Here is a 15,375-nt window from a genome sequence, read left to right as displayed (position 1 = left end):
TTCAGAACATTTCATCCCAAAGCAACAGAATACACATTCTTCTCTAGTGCACATGGAACATTCTCCAGAATAGATCACATCCTCGGTCCTAAATCAGGACTCAACCGGTATCAAAAGATTGGGATCATTCCCTGCATATTTTCAGACCACAATGCTCTGAAGCTGGAACTCAACCACAAGAGGAAGTTTGGAAAGAACACAAATACTTGGAGACTAAACAGCATCCTTCTAAAGAATGAATGGGTCAACCGGGAAATTAAAGAAGAATTGAAAAAAATCATGGAAACAAATGATAATGAAAATACAATGCTTCAAAATCTGTGGGACACAACAAAGGCAGTCCTGAGAGGAAAATATATAGTGGTACAAGCTTTTCTCAAGAAACAAGAAAGGTCTCAGATACACAACCTAACCCTACACTTAAAGGAGCTGGAGAAAGAACAAGAAAGAAACCCTAAGCCCAGCAGGAGAAGAGAAATCATAAAGATCAGAGCAGAAATCAATGAAATAGAAACCACAAAAAACAATAGAACAAATCAACGAAACTAGGAGCTGGTTCTTTGAAAGAATTAATAAAATTGATAAACCCCTGGCCAGACTTATCAAAAAGAAAAGAGAAAGGACCCAAATAAATAAAATCATGAATGAAAGAGGAGAGATCATAACTAACACCAAAGAAATACAAACTATTATAAGAACATACTATGAGCAACTCTACGCCAACAAATTTGACAATCTGGAAGAAATGGATGCATTCCTAGAAACATATAAACTACCAAAATTGAACCAGGAAGGAATAGAAAGCCTGAACAGACCCATAACCAGTAAGGAGATTGAAACATTCATTAAAAATCTCCAAACAAACAAAAGCCCAGGGCCAGACGGCTTCCCGGGGGAATTCTACCAAACATTTAAAGAAGAACTAATTCCTATTCTCCTGAAACTGTTCCAAAAAATAGAAATGGAAGGAAAACTTCCAAACTCATTTTATGAGGCCAGCATCACCTTGATCCCAAAACCAGACAAGGATCCCATCAAAAAAGAGAGCTATAGACCAATATCCTTGATGAACACAGATGCGAAAATTCTCACCAAAATACTAGCCAATAGGATTCAACAGTACATTAAAAGGATTATTCACCATGACCAAGTGGGATTTATCCCAGGGCTGCAAGGTTGGTTCAACATCCGCAAATCAGTCAATGTGATACAACACTTCAATAAAAGAAAGAACAAGAACCATATGATACTCTCAATAGATGCTGAAAAAGCATTTGACAAAGTACAGCATCCCTTCCTGATCAAAACTCTTCAAAGTGTAGGGATAGAGGGCACATACCTCAATATCATCAAAGCCATCTATGAAAAACCCACCGCAAATATCATTCTCAATAGAGAAAAACTGAAAGCTTTTCCGCTAAGGTCAGGAACACGGCAAGGATGTCCATTATCACCACTGCTATTCAACATAGTACTAGAAGTCCTAGCCTCAGCAATTAGACAACAAAAGGAAATTAAAGGCATCCAAATCGGCAAAGAAGAAGTCAAATTATCACTCTTTGCAGATGATATGATACTCTATGTGGAAAACCCAAAAGACTCCACTCCAAAACTGCTAGAACTTGTACAGGAATTCAGTAAAGTGTAAGGATATAAGATCAATGCACAGAAATCAGTTGCATTTCTCTACACCAACAACAAGACAGAAGAAAGAGAAATTAAGGAGTCAATCCCATTTAAAATTGCACCCCAAACCATAAGATACCTAGGAATAAACCTAACCAAAGAGGCACAGAATCTATACTCAGAAAACTATAAAGTACTCATGAAAGAAATTGAGGAAGACAGCAAGAAATGGAAAAATGTTCCATGCTCCTGGATTGGAAGAATAAATATTGTGAAAATGTCTATGCTACCTAAAGCAATCTACACATTTAATGCAATTCCTATCAAAGTACCATCCATCTTTTTCAAAGAAATGGAACAAATAATTCTAAAATTTATATGGAACCAGAAAAGACCTCGAATAGCCAAAGGGATATTGAAAAAGAAAGCCAAAGTTGGTGGCATCACAATTCCAGACTTCAAGCTCTATTACAAAGCTGTCATCATCAAGACAGCATGGTACTGGCACAAAAACAGACACATAGATCAATGAAACAGAATAGAGAGCCCAGAAATAGACCCTCAACTCTATGGTCAACTAATCTTCGACAAAGCAGGAAAGAATGCCCAATGGAAAAGAGACAGCCTCTTTAATAAATGGTGTTGGGAAAATTGGACAGCCACGTGCAGAAAAATGAAATTGGACCATTTCCTTACACCACACACAAAAATAGACTCAAAATGGATGAACGACCTCAATGCAAGAAAGGAATCCATCAAAATCCTTGAGGAGAACACAGGCAGCAACCTCTTCGACCTCAGCCACAGCAACATCTTCCTAGGAACATCACCAAAGGCAAGGGAAGCAAGGGCAAAAATGAACTATTGGGATTTCATCAAGATTAAAAGCTTTTGCACAGCAAAGGAAACAGTTAACAAAATCAAAAGACAACTGACAGAATGGGAGAAGATATTTGCAAATGACATATCAGATAAAGGACTAATGTCCAAAATCTATAAAGAACTTAACAAACTCAACACCCAAAGAACAAATAATCCAATCAAGAAATGGGCAGAGTACATGAACAGACGTTTCTGCAAAGAAGACATCCAGATGGCCAACAGACACATGAAAAAGTGCTCCATATCACTCGGCATCAGGGAAATACAAATCAAAACCACAATGAGATATCACCTCACACCAGTCAGAATGGCTAAAATCAACAAGTCAGGAAATGACAGATGCTGGCGAGGATGCGGAGAAAGGGGAACCCTCCTACACTGTTGGTGGGAATGCAAGCTGGTGCAACCACTCTAGAAAAGAGCATGGAGGTTCCTCAAAATGTTGAAAATAGAACTGCCCTATGACCCAGCAATTGCACTACTGGGTATTTACCCTAAAGATAACAAACGTAGTGATCCAAAGGGGCACGTGCACCCGAATCTTTATAGCAGCAATGTCCACAATAGCCAAACTATGGAAAGAACCTAGATGTCCATCAACAGATGAATGGATAAAGAAGATGTGGTATATATACACAATGGAATACTATGCAGCCATCAAAAGAAAGAAATCTTGCCATTTGCGACAACACGGATGGAACTAGAGCGTATCATGCTTAGTGAAATAAGTCAAGCGGAGAAAGACAACTATCATATGATCTCCCTGATATGAGGAAGTGGTGATGCAACATGGGGGCTTAAGTGGGTAGGAGAAGAATAAATGAAACAAGATGGGATAGGGAGGGAGAAAAACCATAAGTGACTCTTAATCTCATGAAACAAACTGTGGATTGCTGGGGGGAGGGGGTTGGGAGAAGGGGGGTAGGGTTATGGACATTGGGGAGGGTATGTGCTTTTGGGTAAATTGGAAGGGAAGGTGAACCATGAGAGACTATGGACTCTGAAAAACAATCTGAGGGGTTTGAAGTGGTGGGGGGTGGGTGGGAAGTTGGGGTACCAGGTGGTGGGTATTATAGAGGGCACAGCTTGCATGGAGCACTGGGTGTGGTGAAAAAATAATGAATACTGTTTTTCTGAAAATAAATAAATTGGAAAAAAAAAGAAATGGACTAATGAAGACATTTCAGATGAAAAAAAGCAATGAGAATTTACTCTTAACAGAGCTACCTTAACTAATTGCTAAAGGAAGTTCTCTAAACAGAAAATAAATGATCAAAAAAAAAAAAGACCTGGGACTTCAGTATTTATACATACAACAGATGAAAATAAGAAGCAAGATATCAAAACATGTGAGATTCAGATAATGCAGTGCCAAGAGAGAAATTTATAGCACTAAATGCTTATATTACTAAAAAGGAGATGTCCTAGAATATGAAATATGAAAAATCATTTTGAGAGACAAGAATAATTTGGAAAGTATCACTTCACAGGATATTAAGGCTTACTACTTGCTGTAGTATCAGGACAGGGTGGTACTGGTGGAAGATTAGACACACATATCACCGAGGCTGCCTAGAGAACCCAGAGAAAGATCTACACAAGTGTGCCCAACTGATTTTTCTTAAAAAGGTACAAAGACAATCCAGTGAAAGAAGGAAGGCCCTTCAACAAACATCGCTGAGCAACGGGACACCCATGGAGGGCAGAAGCACCTCGGCATAAACCTCACAACTTCGTAGGATTAACACAAAATAAAACATGGACCTAGATATAAAGAGTACAATTATAAACTATAAACTTTTAGAAAAAAGTAGGAGAATTCAAGATACAGGGTTAGTCAGAAAATTCTTAGAACACCAGACACCTATCATGAAAATGCTATGTTAGAAAACATGTTTGGATTCTTTAAGCATGCTCATATGTATATATGTATATAACCCCCCACACATATATTTACACACATTTTAAAACTATACACTCTTTGTTCTGGAAAAATGGTGATATCAGAATATATAAGAATATATCAGGTAATTAGTTAATACTTTAAATGCTTTGTACAGGGGCACCTGGGTGGCTCAGTGGGTTAAGCCTCTGCCTTTGGCTCGGACCATGATCTCAGGGTCCTGGGACCGGGTCCCGCATTGAGCTCTCTGCTCAGCAGAGAGCCTGATTCTCCCTCTCTCTGCCTGCTGCTTTGCCTACTTGTGATCTCTCTCTCTCTCTCTCTCTCTGTCAAATAAAAAATAAAATCTTAAAAAAAAATAAATGCTTTGTATACAAACTGATGATTTCATTGGAAATACTCCACTTTCCACTTTTATTTATCAGTACTTCTTAAGTGTCCAGTTTTCTTTTATTCACTATCTGAGGGATGAGCCTATCTGTCTTGCCTAGTACCTTCCTTAGGGCCATCTGCATTTCTTTGTTTCTGAGACTGTACACGATGGGGTTAAGCAGAGGTGTCAGCACTGTGTATGTGACAGCCATCAGCATGTCCTCACGGAACGAGTCCCTGTCCTTGGGCCTCAGATAGACAAAACCAGCAAACCCATAATGTATGCACACCACGGTGAGGTGAGAGGAGCAAGTGGAGAAGGCCTTATATCTCCCCTGGGCAGAGGGCATCTTCACAACTGTGGACACAATGAAGACATAGGACATCACGATGAAGACAAAGCTGCCCGCCAACACAAAGGCAGAGAGCACAAAAATAGCCTTTTCCTGATGGAAGGTGTAGTCACACGCAAGGCAGACCACAGGTGAGATGTCACAGAAGAAGTGCTCGATGATGGAGTCACAGAAAGACAAGTTGAATACAATGATGACGATGCACAGAGAAACCAGAAACCCAAGCATCCAGGAGGCCGTGATGAACCAAAAGCAGATCTTATGGGTCATCAAGATGGGGTAGTGCAGTGGGTTGTGAATGGCAGTATAACGGTCATAGGACATGGCAGCCATGATGAAGCAGTTATTCGCAGCTAAGCCAAAGAAGAAAAACATCTGCATGGCACACCCAGGAAGAGAAATGGTCTTGCTGTCAGACAGCAAGTCTGCTAACATGCGAGGGATGATTGCCATGGTGGTACAGGTTTCTGAAAAGGACAGGGCACAGAGGAAAAAGTACATGGGGGTGTGAAGGTTGTGACTGAGCTTGATGGCCACCATTATGGACACATTTGCAGCTAGAATGGTCATATGAGAGAAGAAGATCATCGCAAAGAGGGGACCCTGCAAGTCTGGGAAACTGGAAAACCCCCACAGAAGGAAGGAGCTCACTGTGGTGTGATTGCCCATCTTCTGGATGCAGGCAGCAACTGTCCTCCAAACTCGCAGAGCTTCTTGAGGCTAAAACTCTGAGATGATTGTAAAGAGCTGCCACGGCACAGATGTCACCTAGACTTTAGTTGAGGGAACTGGGGCAAGTTTCAGGCAACCTTTCATGGGAGAGCCTGAGAAAGGGGCGTTTTGGATCCACTTATCTGAAGTCAAGTTGAAGAGTCAACATGATGAGAATGATGCTAGTATGAGAATCTGTATAAACGACCAAATATCTTCTTGGATTCTACTCACAAAAGTACTCTTATATATCTTCCAGTCAGGATCTACATGTAAGCAGAAAAACACAACATTGTTTTGTTTTCAGCCCCTGGATTTTGTGATGCTACATTTTCAAATGCTTTTTGAGATCTACTGGTAACCTGGTACTTACGAGTGCTTAATAAACTACAGATTAAATAAGCAATATAATCTAATCATTTAAATTCTTTTTTTTTCACTGCTTTATTTTATTTTATTTTTTTATTAATTAATTTATTTTCAGAAAAACAGTATTCATTATTTTTTCACCACACCCAGTGCTCCATGCAATCCGTGCCCTCTATAATACCCACCACTTGGTACCCCAACCCCCCACCTCCATGCCACTTCAAACCCCTCAGATTGTTTTTCAGAGTCCATAGTCTCTCATGATTCACCTCCCCTTAAAATGAACATGACATTTAAAAATTTAGGGAAGTCAATGCAATTCTTTTTTCATTAGTGATTCAGCCAAAACAACTCTAAAAGTAATAACTATAGGAATGACTAGACCATAAAAATGAATGCGACATACAACTTCTGCTAGGTTCCTATCCATGGCAGTATTTGGAGCTCGAGATATATAATGTCATTAGTTCTTGATACATATCAATAATTTTCAAGTTCTTAAGAATTTCTCATTGGAATTTTTCCCAGATGTCTAACATAGTGATCTAGTTTGAAGTCAAAATGATTTTGAAGGTACCATCTCATTCCAGAATGTCATATTCTGGTCATAACGCTCTGGTCAACTTTTGAGTTTTTAGCAAAACATCCAGGACATTTTCTAGCAGGTATACTTGTTATGTGGTTTACTTGGAAGTGCGGATCTGAATAGAATCAACCCAAATACTTTAGGTCAGTTTGGCAAATCATATTTCTTTTTTTTTTAAGATTTTATTTATTTATTCGACAGACAGAGATCACAAGTAGGCAGAGAGGCAGGCAGAGAGAGAGGAGGAGGAGGAAGCAGGCTCCCTGCCAAGCAGAGAGCCCGATGTGGGGCTCGATCCCAGGACTCTGGGATCATGACCTGAGCCGAAGGCAGAGGCTTTAACCCACTGAGCCACCCAGGCGCCCCGGCAAATCATATTTCTATTTAGATTGTCCATTCAGCATCTGATCTTGAAAGAAGTGAGGACAGAAAATTGATAGGAAGACACTCAACAGAAACTTAATTTCACTGTTAAAGCTGAAAGGAAAGAAAAATAGTAAATAATCAGCAGTGGAAACCTAAAGAGTGTACAAGAGAAAGAGAGAAACCCTGACTGGAAATTATTCTGTAGGAATCACAAAGATTAAAAATAAAACAAGACAAGAGGAAAACAAATACATTGAGGGTTGAAGAGTCACTGTTTTCTACTTGCATTGTAGTTTGGACAAAGAATACAAGAGGAGGCAGTCCAGATAACCAGCACCCCCTTAATACCTATAATATGCCGGGGTTTGATAGAGCTGTCTTGTGTAATCCTCACAAGTCTATGTGGAATTGTCATTCTGATTTCTAAAAAGATGACAAGGTACAGAAGGGGTAAGTGGCCATTCAAGCCATGAATTCATTCAGTACATACGGACTAAATGCACATGATGTGCCAGACATTTTTACACATGGGAAACGTGGAACCAGATATCTGTAATGGGATATCTGCATAGGATATCTGTAATGGGAGAGTGAATGACTGCTTGTGTCTGCGAAGTCAGAGAAAGCCCCTCTCGGAGAAGGCGGCGTGCTTACATGGAGACTAGAATGCCAATACAGCATCAGTAGGGGGAGATCAGGGGAGAGGACAGCATGGCGGACTGCTCCCAGCCAACACGAAGGTCCTACCTGGCAAACTCATCCACCTGCTCAATCTTCAACCTAGATCCATATGTCTTGTCTTTGAGACCGTATCATGCTCCTTTTCCTCTGAAGGTTTCCCTGTCTATCCACCTCTAAAGGAAATGTTTTCCATTCTTAGCTACCACTCACCTTGTAGGACTCTCCAATTTCTGCTACTACCAAAAATGAATCTCCAATATCCTCTTGCACATTTCCATGCCCAGAGTCTCTGGTAAGTGTTGAATGCAAGATATGTGTTATAGACCTGACCATATTCCCTTCATATGTCAGAGTTTCCTCTTGTATTTCCAGATTGCATTCTACACATCAGAGAGCCACCATTAGACCCATTTTGACTCCTTCCTCATCTTTTTACCAATAAATCACTTCCAAAATTCCAGATGTCTGTTTGCCCTCATCTTTGGGTTTTTTGTTTGTTTTTGCTTTTATTTCCCCTGCTATTGGCCTGGACCTTTCCCACAGGATGAATATGGTACCTGTGTAGTTGTGCATTAGTCACAGATCTGTTGCATTTTCATTTCATTCACCAGCCCGTTGTCACAATAGATTCCTAAACACAGGATATGTTAAGTCACTGATAGTGTCAAAAATAATGAAGAGCTATACACTGCATATAGGAGGAAATCTAATATCCCCTAGTACGATGTCGAGTCCGCATCACAACTTGTCCCTAAATACTGCTCCCGGTTCAGTTCTGTCATCTCATTCTACACACCCAGCCAGGCAGCCGCACCCTCCCTTTCCCATGCATATCCTGGTCCACACGCTGCTGTGCTTTTTCACGTGGTTCTCCCCCTGCCTTTGTTTCCCCTGTAGCAGTTTATTTCCTATCAGACTTCTACTCAATTTTCAGGCCCTGGCTTAGATTAATTGGTTTCCTCCTTCTCTCTTGTTGCCTGCATTTTCTAGATTCTAGGATCCTAACTATAAAAGTTTCCTGCATTCTCTTCTACCTCTCATTTGAATTCCTGTAACAGCCCTGCCTTTTTTTTCTTCTAGTTCTATCCTTCAAGTGCCACCAGCTTGTCTTTTCTAAAGATTTAGTTCATTCCTTTTTTAAAGATTTTATTTATTTGAGAAAGAGAGGGAGCATGAGTGGGGGTAGGCAGAGGGGGAGGAGGAAGCAAGCTCTCTGAGCTTGGAGCTGAGCAGGGAGCCCCACACAGGGCTCCATCCCAGGACTGCAAGTTTGATACCTGAGCCAAAGACAGGTGCTTAATCGGCTGAACCACCCAGGCACCCCTATTTGAGAGAGAGTGCGCGCACACAGGGGTAGGGGTAGAGGAAGAGGAAGAGAGAGAATCTTAAGCAGACTTCCCATTGAGCTTGGAACTCAATATGGGGCTTGATCTCAGGACCCTGAGATCATGACCTGAGCCAAAACCAAGAGTCAAACACTCAACCGACTGAGCAAGACAGGCACCCACTACCACCAGCTTTTCTATGTCCTATCTATAATCATGCGACATCTCTTCAGTGTAGACTTTTAGATCCCCTTTTCTTACACACCAAATAATTCCAATAACTTCTATTCTTTATTGCTTGAGTCAGTTATATAACCTCCTACATCCCACAGCTATCCTAAGAAATAAATGCTATTATTATAACCATGTTTATAGGGAGGAAACTATTGCTTAGGGAGTTACTTGGTTTGCTGAGGGTGATACAGCTCTTGGTGTGCACACATAGTATATTTACAGCAAGGCAGGAAGAGTCTGGAGACCCACTTGATGATAATAAAAGCTAGTTGATCATCAAGCCTCTCTCATTAAAAGTGCCCTAGCATGGCATCCAAGGTCTTACCTGTTCAGCCTCATTTCCTGCTGTCAATAGATGGGGAACATCCCACTGTTTCCCAAAAATAATATGTCCTTCAAGGCTCTTCTACTTTGCACATGTTGTTTTCTATCACTTACAAGGTTCTTCCTGTCCTCCTATGCCCGCTGAAAACGGAGGTCTCATGAATGAACAGTTCAATGTCTCTTCCCTCTGAAGCCTCCCCAGACCTCCCTGCCTATGTTGGTCATTTCTTCTTTTAGATTTACATCCCATTTTATTGCGATGACAGGAAGGTCTGTTTTAAATTTTAAATTATAAAGTGTTTTAGCTTGACTCCTGAATTAGGGCAGAGATTTATTTTAAAATTTTATGTCCCCCAAACTGTAGCATAAGCCTCACAAATGCATAGTTTTTACTAAGATTAGTTCAAAATCTGAAGGAAAAAATGGAACAGTATGTTCTCTGGAAAGCCTCCATGATTATTACCTTCAGTATGTTCATCAATATACTACTCAATTGATTTAGTTTTTATTTTGTTTGGACAGGTACTGAAGAGGGTTTGTTGCTCACTACACAGATATTAAGAATAATGTCACCTCTTGCGGGGTACCTGGGTGGCTCAGTTGGTTAAGCATTCAATTTTTTATTTCAGTTCAGGTCATGATTTCAGGGTCCTAAGATCGAGCCCTGTGTTGAGCCCCATGCTCAGTGGGGAGTCTGAAGATTCTCTCTTTCTATTCCTCTGTCCCCACCCCCCACAGCTTGCATGCACACATTCTCTAATAATTTTTTTTCAAATAATAATGTCACCTAGTAAAGTGAATACATGTATAGGTGCTTTCTACATTCTTGCTTATTTTAATTTACAAGAGGTGAACAAACAAAAAATTTCTCCATACTCTAACAAGTAGTTGCCAAAAGTCTAGGAGAAAGAAACTACCATTTGTGAACTCTAGACCTGATCTCTATTTACTGCAATATTGAATCACATTTGACCAACATACGTGGTCATCTGCTAAGGGGCATGCCAATATCGCTAGAGAAGCCTTATGAAAACAGCCCATCTCTGCTCATACTCACTCCAAGTTTTTTGCAAGCCTCTCTGAGAAAAGTCCAGGATGTGAGTGCATATGTACTCTGCACAACACTTCTTATCATTTTTGGCTGAAAACATTTGGTTTTCATGATACTTTCTTTCCATGTATGTTGATGGTAAATTCTGTGGTTTTTTTTCCATTATATTCTAGTATAGTAGTGATCAATTATGGCAACATGACATTATTTCCATTCTTCCTAATGACCCTGATCAGCACCGGAAAGCAAGATGCCTGTCCATTTTTTTCAGTCCTTCTGTTTGTTTTTCCCAAGCCTTACCCTCTTTATTAACCTGGATTTTACCCAGAGTTTACTATCCTATTCTTTTTTTTTAGTACTTTGAATCTTCCCCTGCAGAGTTTTTTGAATTCCATCTCTACCAGGAGTAGGAGTTGACAACATTCTTAATTTCCAGCTTCTCCGAGGCTACAGTTTAATACCGTCTAACAGGCTATTAACAACGTGGATATGTAATTATTAGAGAATATAAAAAATGTTCATTGTAAGGAGTATAGCAACTCTAAAATTCCTACCTTTCACGGAAGGAAGATCACCTCCCAGTCCTTAAATATGTTAAGGTATTAAGCTGGAGGAAGAATGTACAGTCTTACAATTCAGGTATGGTTTTCTGCAGTTTTTCCTATGTGTTCATGTATCCCCTAATTCAGGGATAAGTTTTCAAGTGATTGTCCCCTTTGACATTAGAGTCTCCTATCACATAAAACGCTGTGTCTTCTCTATTCCTTAAGGATGGCACTCAGTACCACCAAGATTTTAATGAGAGTTCTTGCACCACTGGAGACCATCATCTGGAGGCCACTGTTTAGATACCAGAAGTCTTGCGCTCTGTGGATCTAATACCCAGTATGATGTTCTCAAAAAGGCTTTTAAATCTTGACCTACAGTACAGACTTTCCAGTGATGTTTGTACTTCTTCTTCTTTGACAATCAAAATGACAGAAACTCAACTTGTTAAAAAAATATATCTTGGGATGTAGATACTCCCCCAGGGGAAGTCACTTTACAGGAAGTAAAATATCATTATTTTATAATTCTGAAAATAAGCCAAGTCCCTCAGATCTCCTCTGCTCCAAACACAGGGCAAGGGAATGGCAGGTCTTGAGAAGCTACTGCCCAGGGAAATGTTAAGAAGGTGAGTAGGAAGAAAATGAACACGCAGCATTGACACTGTGATTTCTTTCCCCAAGGCCACTCAGCTGGGGAGGACTTTGCTGCGAAAGAAAATCCCTAGTCACTGCACTGACATTCCAGGAGATTCACAAGGGCTTCTCGTGCCTCTCTCATTGGCGTGGCCTCCACCAGCTGTACTATTTTCCACCTAATGTGCTATCAAATCCTCTCCAATGTTTACTGTCGTAACCCTCAGTAATTGTGGCAAGCCAGTCAGTACACTGTCTCCCAATTAAATGCTGCACTTTCCTTATTCTGAAGTCTATTCTTTCTGAAAATCCCTTTTCCTGAGTTTACCTGTTCAAACTCTCACCATTCTTCAAGGTTCGGAACAAATGCCACCTAACCAAGAAGACCTTTGTTTGTCTAAGGTTAAAACCCAAGAGGAAAATTAAGGTCATTCACAAAGGAATCCTATTAGGGGAGGCACTTACTTTGGACATCTTCCAGTGTGTTCCAGAACTTCAATGCTAACAGATGTGACCTAACAGTCTAGTGAGCTGTAGATAACAGTAAAACGGGACTCTTAAAGCTGTACAGACACTTCTGTGCCTTTCCTAGATCTCTCGCGCCAAGCCAGTGAACGGCTTCTCTGAGAACTAACTGCTGATGCTCCCAGCCATGCTCTTTTGAAAACTGCTCTCCACTGAGGGAACATAACCGACTGGAATTGTCAGGGAGTGTGTGTCCTTACTCCCTGGGGAGACCCATAGCCAACAATGGAAGAAAACAGTGATTTAGGAACAATAGCGACAAACACACGCTATTGGGGCAGGGTAGGACACCTCCGAAATGTCATTCCAGGCTCCAGTGCAGCCTGTGGGATCAGAACGAAGCCACCCTTCAGCAGAGCCCACAGCTTTAGCTGGCTTCTCCTGCTTCTCTCTCATCCTTGTAAGTTTTCCCTGGAGATCACGCCTCACTAAACCACTTGCAGAAGAATTGCTGTCTAAGGCTCTGTTTTTGGAGAACTTGTCTTAAGACAGTCCCAGTGCATATGCAGGAATGAGAGCTGTATGTACTTTGCTATGCACACTCGAAATTAAACATAAATCACATATAAACCTCGGGTTCTGATCGCTGCTGCAGATTCCTCCTTCCTGGGAGACTAGTTATAACCCCAACCCATCGCTGCCAGTCACGGAGATGGACGGTCTTGTCTATGGGTCCTTCTGCACTTGCTCCCTCACGTTGCTGGGGTTCCATTTCCTACTCGCTCATTCTGATTAGTAGAGATTGTCCTAAATCAAGTCAACCATATTCTCTGTTATTTTGCTGCTTCAGTTAAGTTCTCCTGTTCTGATAGCAGTATGCCCGCCTTTGTCCCCTCATTTACACTGGCTCCATCATCTTGGTCATGGTGTGTGTCATAGTGGTCTCCCACATCCGTCTTCTCGTCACCATCCTCAGGATGTGCTCCACTGAGGGACGCCGCAAGGCCTTCTCCTCCTGCATGTCCCACCTCACAGGGGTCACTCTATTTTTCTTTCTTAAAGGTTTTATTTATTTATTTGATAGAGAGAGAGAGAGAGTGAGAGCATGCAAGAGAGTACCAATTGGGGAGGGGGCATATGGAGAAGCATTCTCTCTGATAAGCAGAGAGTCCTATGTGGGGTTCAATCCCAGGACTCTGGGATCACGACCTGAGCTGGGGGCAGATGCTTAACTGACTGAGCGACCTATATGCCCCCAGTCACTCTGTTCTATGGGACCATGACATGGTGGTGATTTCCATGTTGAACCCCTCATCTACTGCCTCAAGAACAGTAAAATGAAGGGGGCTCTGAAGAGAGCTTGGCAGGAAAATAATTTCTTAATGAAATCTATTATTATTTGGATATAATAATATACCATAATAATAAAAGGAAATATTATCCATGATCTAAATACATAGCTCCATATACCATTAGCTGATGCGAAGCTTTCTAGTAAATGAAGAGGGTGGATTTTTTTATATCAAATTATAAATTAGAGGGCAATAGTGAGTTACTTTAATGAAATTCATAAGTAGAAACCCATATTGATTCACATGAACAAATACCTTATCAGTTGAAAGCCTTTTAAAATTTAATTCACATATTTTCTTCAAATGTTGTTCTCTGTCATAAGTTAGGGTTATTGTACCTCCAAACCTTTTAGACTCTTCATTTTGAATAACATTTTAACCTGTAATGAGTGTGATAACTCTAGGTGTGACTGAGTATCTGTGAGAAGAAATGACAAAACAAAACCAGACAGAAAAGGTGGAATGGTTTTTCCTGCAGGAAGGTTAACTGTGCTGAGGATGGGCTTTGTGGACCCATGAAATTCTAGCCTGTGCACTTAATCTCTTCTCCTCTGGGTACCAAGTGGGGGTACCCAGAGGAGAAGAGGGTGGGATGGCCCTGACTGACCTGTGAATTATGTCAGGTTAAAACAGGGGGCTTCTCTGTGGGAATGAGCAGGCTTCATGGCTTCCTTAGGGACAAGGAGTGAATAAAATCTTGAAAGCGAGTTCATGGTCAAGCCCATCCTGGTCAGGAAATTGGAGGGAAATGGATTGTCTCTCTTCTGAATTTTTAATGCACCCTGTAGAGACTTAACCATCTTTATAGGCCGACAACAAACATATTTACTTTTCGTGCCCCCTCTGTGATGTTTCAGACACAGTATCTATTGTTTTGCTGACAAAACTCATAGGGCATTCATCACCTCATTCATCATTTGTTCCATCATGCAATCAAAAATTGTATTGAATGAGCTTATATTCCAGGGATTGTCCTGGGCTATGGGGAATGTAAGTGACAAGTATGCAGAGAAACCTGCCCTGGTGGAATTTTCTTATATCATGGGAGAGCCAATGACACCAACAAGTGGTAATTCAGTTTATTAGGAGAGCCATGCAGACTAAGAGAGCAGACTAAGGAAGACTAATATGTCAGGGGCTGGGAGGAGTCAATGTTATTGTCTCAGGGGGAAGATAACATCGAGCAAAGACTTAGAGGAGGTGAGGACATTTCTTGTCTTGTCAGGTAGTATAGTTCCCTGTGTACATATGTGCAAGCTTAATCTCCCACTCATATGCATATAATTTACCTTTGGGGCAATGGCAGCCTTAATCATTTTAACCAATCCAATGGTGAGCACAATGAAAACAGATGATAAAATGTTAAATAGTTCTTAAATATCACACTAGAGGATAGTAAGAAATTGCCTCACCAGAAACTGAGAACTTAACACTCAAAATGCTTTTTGGGGTGCCTGGCTGGCTCAGTCAGTGGAGCACGTGACTCCTGATCTCAGGGTTGTAAGTTTTAGCCCCATGTTGGGTGTGGATATTAAGAGTTAAAAATACTTTTTAAGGTCCTTATTTTAAAAATGTTTTTTGTGGGGCACCTGGG

The 15,375-nt window shown here is 40.9% G+C and overlaps 2 protein-coding genes across 2 annotated transcripts in view; both read right to left on the bottom strand.

Moving 5' to 3' along the window:
* Positions 1-15,375, bottom strand: part of LOC122912694 (olfactory receptor 481) — a 75,801-nt gene that overhangs the window by 27,863 nt on the left and 32,563 nt on the right. The gene's annotated exons all lie outside the window — the stretch shown is intronic.
* On the bottom strand, positions 4,843-5,824 carry LOC122912692 (olfactory receptor 10Z1-like). The gene has a single exon (XM_044258755.1). It carries the CDS (start codon positions 5,803-5,805, stop codon positions 4,843-4,845), a length of 963 nt encoding a protein of 320 aa, XP_044114690.1. The 5' UTR covers positions 5,806-5,824.

Source organism: Neovison vison, chromosome 7, assembly GCF_020171115.1.
Source record: "Neovison vison isolate M4711 chromosome 7, ASM_NN_V1, whole genome shotgun sequence".
Taxonomy (NCBI): domain Eukaryota; kingdom Metazoa; phylum Chordata; class Mammalia; order Carnivora; family Mustelidae; genus Neogale; species Neogale vison.
Note: the sequence above shows the minus strand (reverse complement) of the source record. Positions and strands in the feature narration are given on the sequence as shown.